At 39.0% G+C, this 23,680-nt stretch overlaps 1 protein-coding gene across 1 annotated transcript; it reads left to right on the top strand.

Moving 5' to 3' along the window:
* Positions 1-18,655: 18,655 nt before the first annotated feature.
* On the top strand, positions 18,656-20,581 carry LOC148012675 (uncharacterized). The gene has a single exon (XM_087668968.1). The coding sequence runs from the start codon at positions 18,848-18,850 to the stop codon at positions 20,324-20,326; it is 1,479 nt and encodes a 492-aa protein (XP_087525094.1). The 5' UTR covers positions 18,656-18,847; the 3' UTR covers positions 20,327-20,581.
* Positions 20,582-23,680: the final 3,099 nt, after the last annotated feature.

Here is a 23,680-nt window from a genome sequence, read left to right as displayed (position 1 = left end):
TTTTTCATCCAATAGTCTTGGGACCCTCTGCAAGTTTGGGCTAGATCTTGGAAGACTTGCAAAGGCACCAAGTCGGACGTCAGCCCCTATACATAATAGGACTTTAGCTTATTTAAATTTACTTTAGTCTTGAACTCTATCCCTTGTAAATTTGCTAAAAGAGTTGTAGAGCCATTTTTCCTATGCAAACAACGGCCATCCTACTTGGGTTCTTACTTTCCTTGGAATAGCTCATGATGGGCATCATAATATAGGACCAATTAACCCTTGGTTTATCCGCTTTTTCCATACTTCTTGATGTAACAAGGCTTGCAATATGATCTCATTAATATGTGCTAAGAAAGTGAACATTTCTTGCCATTCTTTCTCATCACCCAAAGAATTATTAAGAGGAAACTTGGCTCTAGGTAGCTCAATTTCCAAGGGTAGAACACACTCTTCCCCTTACACTAATTTGAAAGGGGTGTGGTATGTAGCTCTTTTGAATGTTGTATTATAAGTCCAAACTGCAACATACAACTTTTTATCCCAATCATGCTTGCCTTTGGATACAGTCTTAGATAAAATTCCCATAAGACTACTTATTGGTACTCTCTACTTGACCATTCACTTGGGAATCATAAGGTACAATCTGGTGTTTGGTTTTTAGAGCTTTCGTCAAAGCCTCAATTATTTTATTTAAGAAATGTGTCCCATGATCAGATACAAGTTGTTTTGGTGGACCAAAAGAACAACAGAAATGTGTCCCATGATCAGATACAAGTTCTTTTGGTGGACCAAAAGAACAACAATATGCTTCAAAATGAAACTAGTTATCTCCTTAGCATTATCCTTCATCGTAGCATGAGCTTCTGACCACTTTGTAAAGTATTCCGTCACCATAATGATATAATGCTTTCATGTGGTAGATGAAGGATGCATAGGTCCAATAGAATCAATGCCCTATTGTTCAAAGGGCAAGCTCACCAAAATGGGATTAAGCGGCCTCTTACAATTTTCTTTAGCATCATGTCTCTAACAAATGTCACAATGCTTAACATATTCAAAAGCATCCTGGAAAACAATCGACCACCAATATCCAACACGTAAAGCCTTCTCGGGTAGTGAGTCGTCTAGCAAAATGACCCCTACATGTTGAATCATGGCATTCCTCTAAAATGAATGGCACCTCATCAAGCACCACATAATGACAATACACCTCATCTACCCTGCTTCTGTATAAGACACTAGCTATTGGAAAAGCAAAGTGCTTCTTGCTTAATCTTCCTCTTCTCAGATTTAGAAAGAGCTTCTGTCATGTTTCCTATGGATACATAATGTGTAATAAACACACAATACAATGGAATTAAGGCTATATCAATCTTACATAACTCTTCGCAAATCACTAATGTCATCCCACTCTTTATTAGGCTCACCAAAATCCACTAAACATTTAACAATTTCTTGCAATTTTGGTAGCTTACTCCAAATCTCATAGTCAAAATTTTGTAAAGATATTAACCACTTGGCTAGGAAATTTGGGGGTTGAAGCTTGTTCAACAATAAGCACAGTCCCTCAACCTTGGTGAAGAACACCACCTTCTCATAAATAATGTAATGTCTAAATTTCTTCGTAACGAACACCATAGCCAAACATACTTTTTCTAGATAGCTATAACAAAGCTTCGAAACATCTAATTTTCGACTAGCAAACACAATCGGATGATAAAGCTGAGCTTCCCAAATTTGGGATAAGCAGCAACAATTGATACTATGCATGGTTGTAGCCATAAAGATATAAAAACCTTCACCCCTTTGAGGAGCCTTAAGTACTAGTATTTTGAAAAGTTCCATCTTAACATCCTACCTTACATGCTTCACTTCATTCAAACACATGGCTATATGATAAGAGGTTCATCAAAGGCAAAGAATGCTCAACCAATGTGTTAATGAACTCACGATATTAGCCCATAGAAGAGATAAAACTATGAATCTCCCTAGGGCTGGTGGCTTGGCTCATGGACACAATTGCTCCTACTTTCTCATGATTAGTCACAATACCAACTGCACTCACAACATGGCCTAGCAACAAGCCATAAGGAACCCTAAATACAACTTCCGAGGATTTAGCATGATACAGTACTCAATGCAATGCTCAAAACATTTACATAAAATAATAAGTTGTCTATTTTGGATTGTGGTAGCCTCCAAATAAAGACCTTGAGTTTTTCATAAATAATATTGGCAAGCATCTTGTTAGCCATCCTTTTCCAAGACCCAGGGGCATTGCATAAGCTAAAACACATAATATGGTACATAGAGGTACCATAGATAGTGATAAATGTCATTCTAAGCTTATCATCCTCAGCTATGGCCATTTGATTGTAGCCCACAAAACAAAATTATGAAAGAATACATCTCTCGCCCTGTTCAATTGATAAAGGGAAAAGGGTAGTAATAATTCATAATCTACTTATTCAGCTCCTTGAAATCCATATAGAAGTTGATTTTATTGTTTTCCTTCTTCCTTATTATAACTAGCAAGCACCATTGAGTGTATTCAATAAAGAAAATTAGACCTTTGTTCCTTAGATACATCAATTTCTCAAAAAGAGGCTCCCTCAACTCAAAATACATTCGTCTAACCATGCTAGATTTTTAGTCGTTCTGTCTCCTCTACATTTCAGTCTTTCTATCTTTTCCCTTTCCTCTTGCATAATGGCCATTCTTATGAGAGAAGGGGAAGGCGTGAAAGAGAGAGAGAGGTGAGATTATGCAAAAGAAATGGTTTGTGGCATGTTGTTGGTATCTGTGGAGGGCTCTTCAAGTGCATCGACAGCTATGGTAAACGTTAGCAGCCTTGGGAACCATTTGGTGTCTTGTTCATGTCATGCCATGTAGACGATCAACAAGTAAGTGGCCTAATTTCTATAGCAAATAAATCCCAATTGAAAAACTATTTTAAAATAACATAAAGAAAGGCTTGAAAATATTTATAAGTACTTAAGATTGGCTAGAAATTTAAAAAATAGGAAAAACTTAGCAAAAAATAAAGAAAAATACCAATAAATAGAGAAAAAATAATAGTGGTCTAGTAAACTTGGAAATGTAAAAATGTCACACTTTTTAAGATTTCCAAAAAAGTAAGGTTTTTAAGCATGAAACATGCGTATTGGTACTATGGGGTTGGCATTGGCCTTAGTGCCATACATAGTGATCTAAATGAAAGAACATGTTAAATTCTAATGAAGAATGCTATGAATGTTTTTTTCTTATTTGCACATCATATCTAGGGCGATTGTGTGTGAAAAATGTACCCAAAAGTAGCACTAGTGAGGAACACTGGGTGCTTTTGGGATGTGTGCAACATTGATGCAACACATAGTTGAAAGTCATGAAATGATATAAAGGCTTGTTTGCTACATCCACTTCTTGTTTTCTCACATTAAGAATGCTTGTGCACTTTCATGGACACTATGCATTGAAGCATTTTTATGCATATACTATTGTATGGCAATTGGTTTTTGTATTAACCAAGTGGGTGAGGAGATCCAAGAAAATTAGTCTCAAAGATTCTAAGGGGTTTCTAGCGAGGATGAGGAGAGAGTAAGTGCTACATTTGTACTAAGAGACAACGCCGAAATGTCAAATCCCTAATTAGGTAGATCGCTTGTATCTAAGGTTGCAACAATCAGCCAAGCAGGTGCCTTTGTGATGTCTGTGTGGTGTATTAAACGCTTTCAGTTTGAGCACTCCTACTTAGAGTTCAGGGCAGGAAATTAGGAGATTGGACTACAATGTAGTGTGTCAAGTTTTAGAGAGAGAGTTCCTAGTATGTTGCCAATCGTTCATGGCTGTAGGGTTGTGGGGGTTGTTGGTCTTGTGAGCTCTGCTAGTGAGCTTGAGTGTGCGAGACGCTATCGGGCCCATTTTAGGTCTTGACACTCAATTGAAGAATTCCATCTCCAACCCTCCAAACCCATCCTTTCCCTCATTACTACATAAAATTATGGCAACTCAAGAGGGGCTAGACATTCTAAGCTTACTTAACAAACCTATCAACCTCACTTCCCACACCAACCATCCTTCAAGCAAGTGTGACACGCGTGTCAAGGAGCTCTTTGAAATTTTTTGTTAGACCCATATCCTAATTGCATTTGCACATGCACCACTCCATTTCACAATTAAATAGAGACATCCTTAGAAAGATCTCATCTTTAGATAAAGTGTAGTAACCATTAGCTTCAACAACCGACAAATCCTTATTAGCAATAGTCATTTAAACAGTTACCCTTCCATCCATTGAGCTCCATGCATATCCAAGACTTTTATATTTTGAAGACCCCCGTAGTACATCGATTGAGCATGCCATAGGACTTGGTATCTCAAGTTTAAAATGTCAACCCCATAAGAGAAAAGCCATTGAAGATAAATTAGAAGCAAATCAAGGTGCAAAGAGGGCTAATGGAGGGTGAGAGAAGCTAATTTTCAATTGCTGTAAAAAATTAAAGATCTCAATACATTATTCTAGATATTGTTCCTCCTTAAGGGCTATGTAATAATTTCCAATCCATCATTATGGGTGAAATAATCTTTTAGTTTTCTAAGCATTAAGTGAGCTAGGCTCACTCCCACACAAATTGTAAATAATTTCTAAGGTTACATTACAAGACCCACAAAAGATATGGGGATTGCAGACAATCTCTATTTTCTTTACATAAACTATGTCCACAAATAACTAGTGAAGGCAAAAGAAAGATGATCAATCAATGAAAAAGAGGAGGATTCCCAACTAAAAGTGAAGAACTTGACCCTAATGTATGTAATTTGGAAACTTGAATAGGGAGATCATTCTTCTATGTGCAATTTTTTGACTTTCTACTCTTCCATCTTCTTTTCTACTATCTTCTGCAGCCATTGCTTGAGAGAGAGAGGGAGTAAGAGTGTGAGTGCAAGATGAGTGGAAGACCAAGTGGGTTTGAAGCTCATCTTTATCTCTTAGTTCCACAACTCAAAGGGTAAGAAAGGTTGAGTGAGAGGTAGTGTGTGAGTGAGAGTAAGAGTGAGGGGGAGTGAGAGTGTGAGATGAGTAGAAGACTAAGTGGGTTTGAAGCTCATCTTTATCTCTTGCTCCCATAGCTCAAAGGGTAAGAGAGATTGAGTGAGAGGTAGTGTATGAGTGAGAGAGTGAGAGAGAGTGAGGAATCAATTGAAAGGAGCTCTTTTCCATCCTCTTTTTTTTTGTTTTTCTTCTCTATCTTTTTCTCTCAAAATTGGAGGTACATGATGTAGATGTGATGTGGTAGCTTGAAATATAATGCTTGAATTGTGAGACTATTAATGAGCCTTCCATGTTTTTCAATAACAACATGGTGAAGATAAGTAGATAAGTGTACTGTATCTTTTATTCTCTAGCTTTATTTATTCATAAGGGATGTGTGTGTGTGTGTGTGTGTGTGTGTGTGTGTGTGTGTGTGTGTGTGTGTGTGTGTGTGTGCGTGCGTGCGTGCGTGCGTGCGTGCGTGCGTGCGTGCGTGCGTGCGTGCGTGCGTGCGTGCGTGCGTGTGTGTGTGTGTGCGCGCGCGCACACACACGCACGCACATAGGTGTGTGCGTGCTTAAATGGTTTAGAGCAAGAATACAAGGCAATTAGGTGAGAGGTAATTAGTCATAAGTATATCAAGCTCTTAAAACAATAAGAGTGTCTATCTAATGTCCCATTAGTAGTTAACAAGCCTAGAATGGGAAAAGTACACACTCCAGCATGTTGGTGTGAATCTAGTATACATAGTTTGAGACAAAATCTATGGAATGGTCTTTTTCCAAAATTATCATGGTACATATCAGTGTGGAAAGTTTACATCACCAAAATTCCTTCTCTTTCCATGGCTAGCTATAGTCCTTTTCATTTTTACTTTTTGGCACTGGAATGATTGAATTATTTGAGGCAGCTCTCTACAATACTTCAATCAACACATGTAGCCATGAGATTAATACGTGTCGATAGTCTACCAAGAAAGCATAACTTGTGTAGGGCTTAGCTTTCCCTTCTAAATGAAGTAGATAACAATGATTATACTTCTAAAGAACCATCACAATTTGAGCAAGTAGAGGTGGTGGTACCTATCATAGTATCACATTTGAGTAAGTTGGCCTTTTGCTAGGACTCTACCATTACCAATTATTTCAAATATCAATATAGTATGTCTTGATCTCAAAAAATATAGTTATTGGATTATGCATGCCTTTCCTAGGTAAAATGGGAGCAAAATGTTTATGATGCAACCATGTAGATAGCGGTGTTGAGAGCCTTAATTATGAAAAGAATTTATAACCTTGTTATTAATTCTAGAGTCTAAAAATGTACAATACAACATATGCATAAGAAGTTTGGTGACTCGATGGGGGTTGAGTATGTATCAACTATGAAGCACTTGGATGCTCTACCAAAATTACATGTGTACGCATTTATCAAGTGCTTTATGCAGTAACTTAAGGGAGATGTAGTGTGAAAGAACATACTTGGAATATTATCATGTATAGAGAGTGTTGTGTTGTTGTGCACCAAATTGGGATGGTCTACTTGTGGAGCACATGCTCTAGAACTTTCAACACCTCCTACCAAGAGAGGGAAAACAAAAGGTAGACTACTAGAAATGATTATCGCAACTTTGCACAAATATGTTTTGAACAAGCCTTATGAGGCTCGAGGATACATGCATGTAAAGAATTAAAAGCTAGTTGATAATTTTGGGGTGGAGTCATTGCGCTCAAAGTCCCTTTTAATGAGACACCTCAAAAGACTATTGGTCAAAATTTGCAAGGCATTTTTTACTAGGACGATTATTACAAAAAAATTATTCAAATCTAGTTTAGTCAACATATGATGAAGAGAAAGCACTACAAGTTATTAAGAACTTGAAGCCATCTAATTCATTTTTGGAGCTAGTAAAACCTATGAGAGTGTAGTAAATACAAAATATTATGACATCACAAGTTCCAAAGGTCATGAAGCTAGGAAAGATTGGTCTTAATAGTGAAGGATTCCCTGCTCTTGCACCCGCACTAGGAGTAGTTACTAAGTGAAATCACTAAGAATCTTAAGATCTCAAAATCTTAAAAGAAGATCTATTGCAAATTAGCCTTATTAAAGGTTGATAGTTCTATTCTAAAGTGAAACCTAAGGGGGATACCTTTTATAAATGCATGTCTTATTTTACAGACAATATTTTGGAAGACTCTATTTTAGCTAATATATTATCCAATCTAGCTTCTCTAAGTTAGGGACTAGTGGGTTCAAGTCCTGGTTTCCAAGCAACCATCCACTCAATTATGCCATGTGTTAGGGCCTCCATTTCCTTGTAACTCATTAGGTATGAAGCCATGAAACATGCAACCATATGTGTGTCTCTTAGAAGTTAGCCTTTTGGGCATTCAAAACAATGGTGAAGGGATGATGATAATTGTAATATTCCCTTGATTCTCTATGTCATAATTTCTCTATCACATGTCGCCACTTCATTTACTTTATACATGCAAAAACAAGACTCTATCATGGTTACCATTCTTGATAAGGAGAATTAACCTCATATTCTAGCCAAGTGCCTTAGTCGGGAAAGTGCTATTTCTACCACGTGAGTTGCACACAACCTCATTGCCATGCTCTTCTTTATGTGAAATGCTACCTCATGTGTTGAGGGGTAGAGAGTTATTGATGAAAAGTACTCATGACCATATGCTTCCTAATATGGATTAGGAATGAAGCTTTGTAAAAGAAAGTAATGTATATCATTGGTTTTCTCATGAAAATTTGTGCATGCTCTTATCCTTTTTCATAACAAATTTTTCATATGTTGGAGGATCTTGGAAAGGATGATGGGAATGGACTAGTTGAGCCTAGGCAATCACTGTAAGAAAATGGAAAGATAGAGTTGATAATTCTATTCTCTTCACTTATTATAAAATCCAATGCAATTGCTGTCATGCCACCAACCAATGATGATGTGTTCCTATATTTTATCTATGTTGATGTGAATTTTTTTGTTAATGAGCCAATAGATATCTATGCTCTTGTTACACCTTCATTTGTATTTAGAAAAGGTAAAGAAACATGAAGGTATTTTAAATAGGGTAAAAATTCTAGCATATAGATAGCAGACCATAAGTTAAATGCTAATAATATACATTAGACTATAGAACAAATAGGTCAAAAATGTATACAAGGGGTATAACCTTAGGTCTTTGATTGCACAAGATATAGAAAATTTCTATGTAGTGACCACCCCATGCCACATAAAAGGGGTGAAATTTGGAAAAGGGATGCTAAAAACATAGTTTAAAAAAGGCAACAAATTGTAGAAAGAATATTAAGAAGGGTCAAATCAAGGATGGCAATGGGAAAGTACAAATCAAGATAAATTTAGAGATAGTTTGGACTTCTTTTTTATTAATCTATTCACTAGTAACATCATTTATGGAACTGATAAATTTGGCTCTTTTTTAGAACAGTGTAAATGTCCTTAAATCACAAAGATATGACCTTTTTCTTTTTAGTGAAGCATAAACTTCCGACTTTGTAGTACAATTGAGTGTGAATCTTGATGGTAATGACAGAATAAATCCAACCACCCATAGTAGTTCTCACCGAAACACATGACTTTAAAGAGCCACAATGACTAGTAAAGATTATGAAGGACCTTGAGTAGGTTGATTTTATATTGGCCACACATAAAGCATCACTCTCCAATATCACAAGAAGATGAATATAAAGAGCCAAAATGACTAGTAAGGATCATCAACTAACTTGAGGAGTTTAATTATATAGAGGCCATACATGAAAAACACTTATGTGGCTAGGTTTCTTTATTCAACATGATTGGAAGCAAAACCCATTAAAGCGTATGTAAAGTGATAAAAAAATAGAAATCATAAACTAAATCCAAATCAAAGGATAATTTATTAGGTTTAGAAACCAAGGGTGGGTGGCCCCTTAGAGATATCACCTCCCATTTTGTGAGTACAAGAAAGAAGTTCAAGACATAGTCCTACCCCAACTCATTGGGTCCCCTAGGAGTATATGGCACTTTATTCAAAGTAAATGTTAACCTAGCCAAGGGGAAGAACCTAAGGTCTATGCCCATTGGTCTAGATTTGAAAGTTGGGAGTTAGAGACACTCCTAGGGCTTTTGAAGGGCATTCCACCCAAGTTAGTAGTGCACATTGTCATAATGGACCATGTTGCTGAACCCACAAAAAAAGTGATGCTAGCCTATGTTTATAGGTGAATTGAATGAAGAGATTCAAAATTTGAAAGATATTGGGTTCTATGACATTGACCACATGAACAAAGTATCTCCCATCATAGTTGTACCCAAAATATGATGTGGCCATAAAGTGAGCTAATTTCCTCTTCCCTACACCAAACTTGTCCTAAAAGGAGTATTGATGTATAGCTTTCTTAATGTGTCCTCAAGATAAAGTAAAGTCTACATCCACCTTAAGAATAGGCATAGGATGCATTTTGTTGCTAAATGGGAATGTTTGCATATGTTGACATGCGATTTGGCTTGACAACACTTATATAACATTCTAATACTCATGCACATACCATCTTCAAAAATATGCTGTGTGATTTCGTTGAGGTTTCCATGGATGATCTTCATGTATACACCAAGAAGCTCACATACTTAGTCATGAAAAAATTCAAACACTTGTTTTGAAACACCAAAGGACACATTTTTGGAAGACATCAAATATTCAAGGTCTTAGGCAATCTCTAATCTTAATTATATGATGATTAGCAATGTCATTCCTAGGATGGTGAGGGACATGGTTGACACTTATTTTGAGCTTTACATCCTTGTCCAAGCCCCATTATTAGCTCCTCATCTACTCTTGAACTTTACATCCTATCCCAACCCCATTATTAGCTCCTCATCTACTCTTAATGGATTTCCAACTTCCAAGATTCATAACGCTCTTGTGTATTGATACTACATGCCCCAACTAGTCTTATAATATCATCTTTCATGTCCACATTGATGCATCCAACTATGCTCTTAGGGTGATTTGTTACAATCAGGTGAGCACTCTAATGGATTACCTTATTGGCTGGCAATGAAAAAAGTTCACCATTGACCTCAGGAGAGTTTCACTATTGCCTTTTGGCTACTTTATTCATGCTCTATGAGAATATTATATAGCAAAAACATTGGACATATGGAGCACCACTCACTTTCATTTCATTTGGATTGATTCTCCTCATCCCCGTCTCTTCATCCTCTTTTCAACACTAGCAATACAATGTGACCTTTCAACTCAAGGGGGGTAATGATAAAGTTGAGGGAGCAGAGAGTGAGGAGGGAAGGGTCATGGCAATAAAATCAGAAGCACAATGTCAAAGTGTATTGCATTAAGGGTAAGGGACTCCAAAAATATCTATGGAGTTGAGGTAATAGTAGTGGAGGGGCTTGAATTACTAACCTAGCATCTAATGGATCCCATGACATAGTAGGAGCCATAACTTGGCAAGGTCTATCTTCTCATCACTAACTTTGGGCCATGAGTGAGAACCTCATGTATTGGCTTATTATTTTTTCTATACTTCTCTTACATTGTATTCTTCCTTTTCTTGCTCACTTTTTGTAGCTTGCACCTATGTAAGTTCTAATTGCAGATTTTATGTTCTAAAACAACTATGAATATTGTTTCATCGAAAATCTCTCTCTCTCTCTCTCTCTCTCTCTCTCTCTCTCTCTCTCTCTCTCTCTCTCTCTCTCTCTCTCTCTCTCTCTCTCTCTCTCTCTCTCTCTCTCTCTCTCTCTCTCTCTCTCTCTCTCTCTCTCTCTAATACATACAAACCTACATACATGTCATTTGATCCAACAACCTCTATGTGGGCTTGAAACATCAACTTTGAGTTATGTTCCTCTCCAAAATTTGCTATAATAAGTTTAGCTCTACACAATATAGATTTGGAACTAAAGAACATTACCATTCATGGCCATCTTAATGTCAAAACAATGAAATGCTATAAAGTCTCTTCTTTTAATTAGTGGATTTATTTGTGGTTCTCTACAAGTTAGTTTAATTGTATTGGAAATCCTAATAAAGTTCTCTACAAGTTGGTTTAATTGTATTGGAAATCATGATAAGGTTTGTTTGAAATGTATTTCTTTTCTACATGTAGAATTTAGTCATTTTGGAGTAGTAAAAAGAAGGCAACATTATTGGGCAACCACAATGTTTTTTCAATCCTAAAAAATAAGTTACTAGGTGTCTTCATTGGTCGACAATCATGCTAGTAGGTGAATAATAGCTCATAAAGCACCATCAACTATCAAGGAGGAGTGGTTTGTCATGAAAGTAGGCCAGGGATATGGTAGATACTAGCTTAGTTCACACTTCAAAATAAACAATGATGCTAACATCACCTTATTTTTCTAAAGGGGAGCTTTTGATTTATGTGTGTATTGACCTTCTCCTCTAATCAATTGCTAGTGAGACTAATCAAAGCAAGTGTGGAGAATGTCTCTCAAGTAAGGGTGTCCTTTGTGTAAGAGCAAGTGTGGAAAATGTATATAAAAAAGGGTGTCCTATTGAGCGGGCGAGTAAATGGTGTAGGATGTTGAAGCTAATACATAAGAAAGAAACAAGAGATGACATCATAATTATGTTCTAGGAATGGGTTTGGAGTGGACAACTTTCGTATAGATAAAGCTCATTGAGAGAAGCTACACGTTTGTATACATGGAGTGAAATGTATTGTGCTACCATGGGTGGGTACTTCCTACTCCCCATTTTCTATAATTTTTAAAGGGGTTGGAGTGAAATGTATTGGGCTAGCATGGGTGGGTACTTCCTATGCCTATTTTTCAATAATGTTGGAGTGAAATGTATTGGGCTAGCATGGGTGGGTACTTCCTATGCCTATTTTTCTATAATGTTTTAAGGGGCTAGAGGGTAGGGTAGGGTAGGGCAGTGCAGGCATATTGATTCTCCCATAACCCCATGATATCCCTGTGCTCCTATACAATAAGCCATGAAGCAACGGAAAAGCTGCGTGAGATCTATCGTCCACAAAGTTACAAGGCTGCAGTGAATAAAGAGATGGGGTGTGTGGGGTGGGTATGTTGGGATATGGGGACTTGTCTACTCGTTTGTGGAATATGAAAACCGAACGTTGAAAGTTTAACGAGAAAACCAACCAACCACTCTTGGTGGCCCCGCGGGCTCTTCCCGAATTTTCCAGTATCCCAGCCTTTGTATTGCTTTTCTCATCTTCAAATTCCTTTAACCGCCAGCATTTCTTCCTTTCAATTCAAATCCCCATTTATATATTATGATTATTAGTGCCCGTCTTCACACCATGTGTAGATAGCTCCGATATGGCGATAGCCCATCATTGCCCCCAAGCAAGTGACCGACCTCTTATACCTTAACATCGAAGTGGATATGGGAGCTAGCATGCACGCGTAAACCTCTTGCCCTCATCTCTTTAAATGTCTTTGCATTATGAGCAACATGCAAAGGCAAAGAGTGAGAAATCTGATACTGTTTGACCCTTTGTGTGCTTAAAGCTCATGTGTGCGTTAATCATTCTTCTCTTTTAGGGCTTTTCTAGATTGCTCAGAGCATAGGCATTGCTGCATATGCCACTCCAATGTTCGCTCTCCATTTGCTAGATTGCTCTGAGCATAGGCACTACTGCATATGCCACTCCAATGCTCACTCTCCATTTGATTAATGGCTATTTTTGGTGTGGCATTTTAAACATCCAAAGAGCCTAACATCAAGCAAAGTAAACCCTCAAAGGTCATGATATTGCTGGATGCTTTATCAAGGAGATATTTTGATGCCATGGTATACCCATTTATGTAGACATTGATAGAGTTCCTAGATTATCTCTCGCTATTCACAAAGACATAATTGAAAAGTGTGCAATACAACTTCTTATCATTCTTAATCTGCTTGTCAAATCAACAAATGTGATCAATTAGTAGAAAATTCTTCACGCTTACTATCTTCCTTGCTGGTTTTTAAACCTATAATGCCTCTTGCTAGAAGCCAATACGAATGTCACCATCAAGCTTTATGTATGTAGGTTTTCATGAATCATGAAGCCTCTTAGACCCTATGATGAGAGTGGAAGCTACAAGGTAAACATAATGGGAAAAGGGCCTTCTATGTACTCTAAGGAACTTAGCAAGAAAATTAGCACGGCCACTACTATTCCTCCACCATGAAATAACATCTTACTAATCTAATAGGACATAAAGGTAGCTTACTATATCAAGAATGAACAACCATGACCATAGAAGCCATAGAAAGATAATGGTTAGGAATCTCAAAGCAAAAATATTTCCATAACTAGTGGTAAAATGTTTGGTAGAACATTTTGAGAAGCTTTGAAGCCTATGAATAACCTTTTTTACAAGAAGGACCAAGAGCATTGTGAGCACTAATATACATTGCACATCATAGCACAAGTAGAGCTAAAATTCTATCCCAAATCATGTAATCGAATCACCTAACAGGAGTGGATACACTAAGGAACCTTGAGAAGGACCATGTCTAAGGTCAGTAATGCCTTACGAAATGTCTATGTCAGCACACTTGATGAATCACCTTTGTTAGGAAGATTGGTCTCCCACAATGAGGTTGAAATAATGCAAGATATATTGGAAGAATATAAACTTAATTATGAACAATCCTTCATGAGTTCAAGTGGTTCAAATGAAAATGTCAACCATAATACACAATAACTACTATGCCACAATGTATGATACAAAAACACATTAGGCTTACTGATGATCCTTGAAGGGCTTACTTGAGAAATCGTGCAAAATATAAATAAGAAACCATACTGATGTGAAAGTAAAAACCCATGCTAATCTAGAACTACCCATCAAAGATGGTTAGCATAGGTAACCTCACATAGACTGAGCGTAGACCCTGGGTATTTTGAGATGATAAAATTACGATAGCTCTACTACACCTACTTCTATAACCTCTAGTTTATGGAGATTGGGCTTAGCTAATAAGAATTGGAAAACATGTTGCTTATATATTATGTCCCATGGTAAAAGGGGAGAGGGGATGGGGATATACTCACAAAAGGGGGGGAGGGAGTAGGGATATACCCACAAAAGCAAGTGAATTTAGAATTTTGGAAACAAATTACAACCCACAAGGGTATGATTGATCAATATGTATAAGGTTTATGCATATAATAGACCCTCAAAGGGCAAAGAAAATATTGAAACTTTCCCATTCTCCTTCATATTTCTACCTTGGCAAAAGAATTATGTTGGGAAATTGGAAGAAATTTCCCACTCATGCATGTTTTGTTTTTGTAATGTTAGGAAATTATTATCACCCTAAGTGAACCCTTCTCATCATAAGATCCATGGAACAAGGTCAAACTTTGACCATTGTGTTGTTATAGTTCATGATGTTGTGTGCTTCTCATTAAGTTCTTACTTAAGTTTTTGTATGTGGGAACTTCGTGGATCTATTTCAACCACACAACCTGACGGTCCCCATATATCCACTTGAATTAGTAGGATGAATGCTGCAACACTTTAACCACATAGGCTACCTATGCATGAGCAGGCCCTCTTTTCTCTCCATACAAAAACATCCTCAACTTTGGATCATTATTGGCTTCAATCATGGTTCCTTCAAACCCTAATGTTTGGCAATGGCTTCAATCATTATTGGCTTCAATCATGGTTCCTTCAAACCCTAATGTCACCAATGAAGACTCTTTGTGTGCAATCTATTCCACCATCCTCGCCAATCCACTTATGAACTTCTACTACTCAAAACTCTCTAGAGTCTTGGTGAGTAGAGAGGATGCCCTATTCCTCCTAAGATTGATGCATGCATGCACTATAGCATAGCTCAAAGACACACATGCATGCCCAACATGGAAGAAGGCATTCAAATCGCAACCCTCTTGAATACTAGCAAAAGCTCACCTTGGCAATGGTCACGGAGCTCATGGTGCATCATCAAAAAATGAGGAATACTATGGAGGCCTCCAAGTATCTACAAACCGCCACCCAACTAACCCCAAGGCAAACACAAGATGGCATAGGCCTCATAGCCACCAAACAACAAATTAGAAAGGTAAACAAGGTAACTCTTCCCTCATTATGGAAACTTACACTAGAAGAATGCTTTTGTAAAAAGGGCTCTGAAAGATCTCTATCATGGTCCCCATCCACTTGTCAAACTATTTAAGTCCTAGATGAGAGCAAATTGGGAAGTGTTGGGGGGCAAAATCCTCTCCACACAATATCTCCCTAACAATTGCTTCATCTTTCTTTTTTATTTTGATAGCTTGGCCTTGAAAATACTCAGTGTGAGTTGAGAAAAAGTGAAGATGGGATGTAGAGTTAATGAAATGACAAAGCAAGAGAGAGAGAGAGAGAGAGAGAGAGAGAGAGAGAGAGAGAGAGAGAGAGAGAGAGAGAGAGAGAGAGAGAGAGAGAGAGAGAGAGAGAGAGAGAGAGAGAGAGAGAGAGAGAGAGAGAGAGAGAAGCACATGAGAAGTTTTTGTGGATGATTACCCCTATTCTTCATTATCTTCACTTATATATGATTATACATCATGTACTTATACAAAGGGTATCTATTTAACCTTTGGTTATTAGCCTTTACCCCAACAACCTCACACTTGAAGGCCAATGTGCCTTTAAAGGGAAACAACAAGCGAAGATATTGTCCAATGCCCATTAGCATTTTGTAGTGTGTAAACTACTCACAAGATAAACTCTTTGTAAGAATATTTGTAGGGTTGTCATTATATGAATCTTGACAAGCGCAATCTACTTATCCTTAGACACCTCCCTAATGAAGTTATACCTTATGTCAATGCATTTTTTCTTTGCATGAAAGATAGATATCATGCCAACTAGATGGTACTCTTAACTATCACAATACCAAATGGATGCCTCTTCAGCAATGCTTGTATCTCCACTAGATGAGTAAGCCATATGGATTCCTTACATGCCTTAGTAGCTACAACATAATTGTCTTGAGTGGTAGACAAGGCCACACATGGCTACAATATTGAGAGACCCATGAAACTATACCCACTGTGAATGTGAAAAGAAAGGTTGTCATAGACTTCCTAGAGTCCACATTTGTCGCAAAATTTGCAGTGCATACCCAAAGCAAACACATGTAGGTCTAGTGCCATTCAAGTATCTCATGGTGCTCTTCATTTCTTCCCAATGTTTCTTACTAGGGTTTGCCATAAACTTGCTAAGCACTCCCATTGCATAAGAAAACGACTAGATGTGTAACAAACATAGCATACACCAAACTAACAACTACAGATGTGTAGGGTACCTTGGCCATTTTAGCTTCAACTCATCTAACATAGGGAAATCCTCTTTGCTAAGTTTTAATTATGGAGGCAATGGAACATTGATAGCCTTCCCCCTCTCCATATTGAAACATTGAAGTATCTTTTCAATGAACTCTTTTTGAGAGAGATAGAGAATCTTTTTCTCTCTCTCCCTTGTAAACCTCATGCCAAGAATATGAACTACATTCCCCAAGTCTTTCATGTCAAATGTTTCATGCAACCTTTTCTTCAATAAATCCATATCCATGAATGACTTCCTAGCAAATAAACATGTAATCGATGTAAAGGATTAGGATCATAAGGCTACCATCCATAGGCCATTGCATGTATAACCAATAATCAATCTCCCTCCTAATTTATTCTTGAGATCTCATGAAGGCATAAAACTCGTGATACCATTCCATGGGAGCTTGCTGCAATCCATATAAGCTCTTATAGTGCTTATATATTGTTTCTAATTGTTCCTTGACATAGCAAAGCCCTCTAACTATTGCATATAAATATCCTCATGCAAATTTCCAAGTAATAAAGCTATGTTAGGATCCATTCGTACAAGCTCCATGTCCTCCTTGACAAACACAAGCAAGCCCTAAGCTTCAAACCAACAACAAGTAGGATCCTTGCTTCTCCACTTAAAGCTAACCCCTTACTTTTGAGAACATGCTATCCCTATACTTAAGTAGCCCTTGCCCTTGTAGATATCAATACATGTACCTGAATCTCTCGCCAAGCAATCCAAAAATCAAATCAATTATCTTGAATCAAACTACATTTGACTATAAAAAATACATCAGAATTAGGCTATGGCCTTCTCAAATTGAGTAGGAATGGCTCCCTTAATTGAAGCACGTGTTTACTTAAAATCGAAGAGTGTGATGATAAGATTTACACTTGTTTCCAATCTAGACATCAAGCACAAATGTTACAATGAATCTTGACTCTTCAAAATTGTAACAAAACTTTACTTCTCATAGTCCTTGCTCCAACTATGAGTTCCCATATATGCAACTCTAATACTAGTTGAAAGAAAGCAATGGTGGGATGCACAATCAATTGAGAGAGAGAGAGAGAGAGAGAGAGAGAGAGAGAGAGAGAGAGAGAGAGAGAGAGAGAGAGAGAGAGAGAGAGAGAGAGAGAGAGAGAGAGAGAGAGGCACACAAAAAGTGTTTATAGGTATTGAGTTACCCTTATTCTTCATTATCTTCAACTATATGTAACTATATAATGCGTACTTATACAAGTGGTACCAGTCCACCTCCTTCTTTTGAGAACATGATAAGCTTATGCTTAAACAACCCTCATGCTCGCATACATCAATACAAGTACTGAGATCTCTTGATAAGCAATCTAAAAACCAATAAAGTTTTCTTAACTTTAGCCATTATTAATTGTCTTGATGAGAGAGAGAGAGAGAGAGCAAAACCAAAGATGGCAATGGGTTATGGCCAAACTTAGAAAAGTTAGAAATTTGGAAGGAGTTCTAGGGGAATTTTGCAAGGCATTTGTTCATGCATAGCATGTACAATAATGAGGCTTAGGATTATTAGGTGATTAAGGGTTTTTACCCACACAAAACCTCTTCGAAGGAAAATCTATTAGGAGAGGCAATAAGGGATCAAGTATATATACCCACACAAAAACCTCAAGGAAGAAAAGTCTATTAGGAGAGGCAATGGCCTCCGTCCTAAATTCGAGACTTTCATTAGAGCCAATCTTCTTTGGAGGATTTGGTCACAAATAATTTGAACTCATGCACACCCCTTGAACTCAACCCACACTCTTAAACCATTACACCAAGACCCCATTGGCAAAGTTGTGGATGTTTGAAGGACGCCCCAAGGGAAGGAACGAAACAAGAGAGGTGTTTATTGTGGCTGATTGTGCAGTTGTTAGTTATGATATGGGGGTTAAATAATGGTGTCCTGAAATAATAAAGAGAGGGTGGGAGAGGGGTGTTTAGGGCTATCGTGTAAAGGCAAGGGAGGCAGAGTACTGGGTGAGGTGAATTGGAGACAAGGCGATGTTGCACGTGAAGCAGCCGAGAGAGAGAGAGATTCTGAGAGACTCTGAGAGAGAGAGAGAGAGAGAGAGAGAGAGAGAGAGAGGGTTCTCTTTCTTGTGCCCCGGCCCCCGCCTGCCCCTCAAGGCTGCCTATCGCTCTCTTAGCGACTGAAACAATTTAACGTGGCCACGTTTTGTACATGATGTACGTAGGGTAACATGGCCTCTTCCTAGTAAAAAACTACAGGCAGAGTAGAGAGAGAGAGAGAGAGAGAGAGGGAGAGGGGGGGGGGGGGGGGCGATGCGAGTGCTCTTCTTCCCAGAGAGAGAGAGAGAGAGTATCGATTGCTATCCTTTTACTACCTAGCACACTCTCATACTACTTCTTACTTGTCTTTGTTTTCTTTCTTCTCCTCCTCCTCAAATTTCTTCTGATTCAAGCTCATGACTGTTATATGCGGTGATAGTGTGACACACATGCCCTGAGACATGACCCCCTCCCATCACCGTTGCCTGATCCACCCCCAGCAGAACAGAGTCGGCGTCTGCTCCATCTGCCTCAGAGAGCGCCTCCTTGCCCTTGAAGCAGGCCACGACACCACCATCACTGCCGCAGCAAAAGCCCCTCCAATAGCAACAGCAATCCCTGTATTATCCGCATGTGCTCCCCTCAGCAATGACACTGACGCAGCCTCAGCTGCCTCCCAGGGTGGGGAGGCTTTCAGAAGATCCCCTGGGCCTGTGTGCAGCAACATCAGGGCTGGTACTGCAAGGAGCTTGGCTATGGTGGAGGAGAGAGAGGAAGAGGAGGGGGAGGAGGGGGAAGGGGGGCATCAGGAGGTGGCTATGGCGGGGGGTTTCTGGCAGAGGAGCAAGAGCAGGAGGGCCACCTCAGTGCCCCAGTCCCCTGACAGATCATTCTTCATGAGCAGTTGTACCGGCCATCACCAGAGGAGATCAGTCTCTGCCTGGGCCTCCCCCACTACTGCAGGCCTGAGAAGAAGGAGGGACATGATGGGGGGCCCCTCCTCCCACCATAGGAACATGTCATTGCCCCCTTCTCATCATCATGTCAGCAATGGCAGGAAGAGCAATGCCTCTGAGTCAGCTGAACATCTATTCAATGGCAAGAGCACAGCAGGTAATAAGAAGAGACCATCTCTTTGGTCCCTTTTCCATCAAAGCCACCAAAGTGAGCAGCAGCAGCAATCATCAGCAGGCAAAATTAAGCTGCCTGACATGCATTTTGCCACCAATCCTACCCCAAAGTCCCCTGGGTTTAACGCCAGATTAAGGGCTGGTGGAGCTGCTGTGAGTGATTACAGGCAGGCTTACTTGGCCGATCTTGCAGGGATCAATGCTGCCACCAGCAGCAAGAAAGCATCCGGCTCTAGCAGCAATGGATCTGCCTCATGGATTGCTTCTCTGTTCCACTTGAGGAGTAGTAGCAAATACAAGCCTCCTAAACCTCCCAAGGGCACATTTAATTCTGAGACGACCACAGCTTATGTCAATGGATTGTTCGAGTCCTCAGCAAGGCCATCCATGGATTCGGTAGCTGGAAGGAGTAGTTTGAGCATGGATTTCAAAGCTCAGATCAGTGGTGGCAATAGTGGTACTGCGAATTCAGTCACTACCAAGCTTGCAAAGCTAGCAGATGAGGAAAATGCTGATCAACCAGACAGCAATGATGCATCTGCAGAACGCAGATTCCTGCGCTCGAGGAGCTGGGGCCGGGCATGGAGCAAGACCCTTGCATCTCCCCTTTGGACAGGCTCTAAGCATCAAGCTAATCATGCTGTAAACAGAGGATTAGATCAGGGTTTCAACAAGGATGATGAGATGAGGCACTCCAATTCTACCCCTAAGCAGTATGACAAGGACTCAAGGGCATCATTTGGCTTCTACATGAGCCCCCTGAGAAGGATTAGGCATGCAGCTGGTGGCAGTATACAGTTCCCACATTAGCTCATCATTAATCCTTTCTGTAATCTCCTTTAACACTAATTGTGCTAACTTCTAATACATTATCACATGACTCATGTGATAAAAAGTCACTGTGCAATGGCAAATACCAGCAGCTAACAACACTACCCAATGAATGTTTGGAGCACAGCTCTCGCATCAGTAACCCAAAAAAGAAGAAGAAGAAGCATATTTCTTGCCGGCAAAGCAACGTTCAATGGTCTTTCTATTATATCTAATTTTGGATTGAAGAGATGTTATAATCAAATTATATCTGATATTGGATTGAAAAGATGTTATTCTTTAAAGCATTGTGAGTGGCCTTTGATTTAGGCTATGAATGACTTGTAGGAAATTGTTGTGTTATGAGAGCACTGGCCATTAAGCTTTGTTTTATGCTGTTGTTTGCAAGGTTGGAGAAAGTGATTGCAGGTCTAAAACACTTAAAGTGATTAGGGATATATATATATATATATATATATAATCACTAAGGTTTGAAGCTTGTGCTGTGAACGGTTTGAATGTAACATGGTAAAATCAGATTGCAGTAAAGAAGGAAGTTTCCTCCTTGGAATTTACTAACGTACCCCAGTAAATGCTCAAGGGCCGTGTGTCTCCTACATTCATACAAAATAGAAGATGAGGAAAAACTGAATTTTAATAACTAGGAAATTGTAACAGGAAGATACGGCTTTAATGGTTTTTAATAAATGCCGAAAATTTAGATTTTGCAGCTGGAGCCTGGCACGAAAAACTGTTGCCACTTCATTTAATTTTATACAGACAATAACGGACAGGAAAGAGAAGAGTTGGGCGCATAACTTTTCAAAATGAAAGGGGTGGGGCCCCGATGGGACCATCCATGATCGTATCTTGATAACAATAACAAATTTAGCCCCTTTGCCTCTTCTAAATTTAAGGTTCGTTTTTGCTGTGCCCCATTTGTCGTAATTCGAATTTCGAATATATTCACGGTCTCGACTCTTGAAATCTTCTAGGCCCTTTTCACATCCATGTGTCTTGAGTTTTTTGTCTCTTATTTTTGGCCCTCACAAGAGTTGTGTCACATGTAGATCGCACTAGACTTTGTAGGAGTCTTGTGGTGTGACATGCTTTTTTCCCTCCTTATAAGTATGGCTACTTTTCGTCCGAATGTCATTGATTGTGGCACTACCCTAGGAGCCCACCATGCATAGCTCAATCGGCCTACATCTCATCCTTGTGGACCTTGCCTTTCCCTCCTCCAAGCGCAAGTCTATGCTTCGAGGTCGGAGAGAGAGAGAGAGAGAGAGAGAGAGAGAGAGAGAGAGAGAGAGAGAGAGAGAGAGAGAGAGAGAGAGAGAGAGAGAACTCTGAGTGATAAACAGTTGCTAGTAGGACACATTGTAAACTAGGCTAAATAGAGTTTCTCCATTTGAGTACCACCTCAATGGAGTATCCCCTTCAATGGGCTATGCCATCAACTCCCTTAAAGTCTTGAAAGTTTTGGAGTGTGCGTTTAATAGCCCTTGTCCCCATGAAGTAACATGGACTTCCCTGATTCGCATAGGTCGATTTCTAATAGTGTGAAGTCGGCATGCAAGATTTTGAAGATGCTCAATAAATGGCATCAATTGAATTAATTATTTTAGGGTGTTGCCATGCCCTACTCTTTGTAGATTTTGTAGAAGAAGCGGTGAAAGGAAATCAAATATGATGTTCCTGTTCCTCTGCCTCCTTACTTGCGTAGAGTGTGGCTACCTTTCCTTGCTAGACTTTTGAGAAAGTCTAGCGAAGTGCTTGTTGTGGTACAACCTTATATGTCAGTTACTTTCCTTGAGATTTGCTAAACATCCAAGAAGATCTTCAAATGCTCATAAAACAATTGTGGAACATTATCCTTGGAGTATTTGGTTCTATCATGCAAGGATGTAGCTCTTGCCATCCAATATCTCCTTATGATCATTGGATCCTTTAATAGCCTTAGCAAGCTTCTCAAGCACTTGGTCAAGCTTTGTAGGCACAGATATGACAAGTCCCCAACAACAATGGTCTACATCACCAAATGTGCTTGTGCAAAGGATTCAAGGGAGAAAACACTACCACTTTGGCTCCTCCATGGAAGCATAAATTATCAAATAAGTATGGACTTGCTAGTTCAAAAAGCACAATTTGCTTGTACCATGGAGGAGGTACTCTTGAAGTATGGATATGACAAATAGTGCAATCCACAGTACTAGAGGCCATTCAAGAAGCAATTGAAGCTCACATTTCTCTCTTTGAAGATGCATGTCTTTGTGTAATCCATACCAAGCACAAAAATCATTATGCCTAGGAATATGTAGCTAGCTAGAAGGATTTGAGATGAATTTGACTAATGTCCTTTCCATCGTAAATGCTCATGGTATCAATATGACCAATGTCCTTTCCATTGTAAATGCTCATGCAGTCTTGTATCAATTTTTACCCAGACAATATAAATGCGTTATTGCAATGCACTTACTGGGTTCATTTACCTTTGTGTAGTGGTTTGAATAATTTGTTTACATTTGCTTAATTACAATCCAATCTTAATATTGCTTTGTTTTCTAAATAATGGTAGAAATTACACGACACAGTGGATAGAATCTAAGCAAGGAGTAGAGAACACACAACAAATGTGAGAATAACAAAGATTGCTTTAATTTCATATGAACTAATACAAAGAAGGCTCTGTCCACCCATGTGCTTCCACTGTGAAGCTCATATGGTGATCCAAACAAATGATAGGAAAAAAGCTTAAGGGTAGTTGAAAGAACTTTGATTGAGTAAAAGAAAAATTAACGATAGCTTTAGGGGGGGATCTTCCTTTTATAACTCGAGAAGGTAGTCTGGTCGAGATGTTCAACTAGACTACCTTCCATAGTGTAGCCAGCATGTTCGATTGTATTATGAACCTTCCCTAGTTGGCTAGGGAATATTCCCTTTACCATTGGATCGGGGCCGTTGCCCTTAGATCCCCATCAGGAGGGTCGTTGGCCCCCTTGAGACCTCCCAACTACTAGGGGCCGCTTTTGCGGTCCCGGACCCCAAAATAGGGGCCCCTAATAACTCCACACCTCGCAACTCGATGCATTGTGCCTCAAGTTGCTACTAGCATAACTACTCTATCTAACCCAAAAGCTAGATCCACAAAGGTCACCTCACTGGTGGCACCTTATGAGGGTGGGGCATTGAGTATATCTAACAACTAAACAATATTAAGTTCTTAGGTAAGTTACTATGTATAAAAATGTGTGTCACGTGAGTTCAAAAGAAGGGAATATTAAAAAAGATAGTCTTACAGATATACATTCACAGAAGAAAAAAATTTAAAATGCATAAATTTATTTATAAAAG

The sequence above is a fragment of the Lygodium microphyllum genome, chromosome 27 (genome assembly GCF_053477565.2).
Source record: "Lygodium microphyllum isolate KBCC chromosome 27, Lygodium_microphyllum_v1.1.10, whole genome shotgun sequence".
In the NCBI taxonomy this organism is placed as follows: domain Eukaryota; kingdom Viridiplantae; phylum Streptophyta; class Polypodiopsida; order Schizaeales; family Lygodiaceae; genus Lygodium; species Lygodium microphyllum.
Note: the sequence above shows the minus strand (reverse complement) of the source record. Positions and strands in the feature narration are given on the sequence as shown.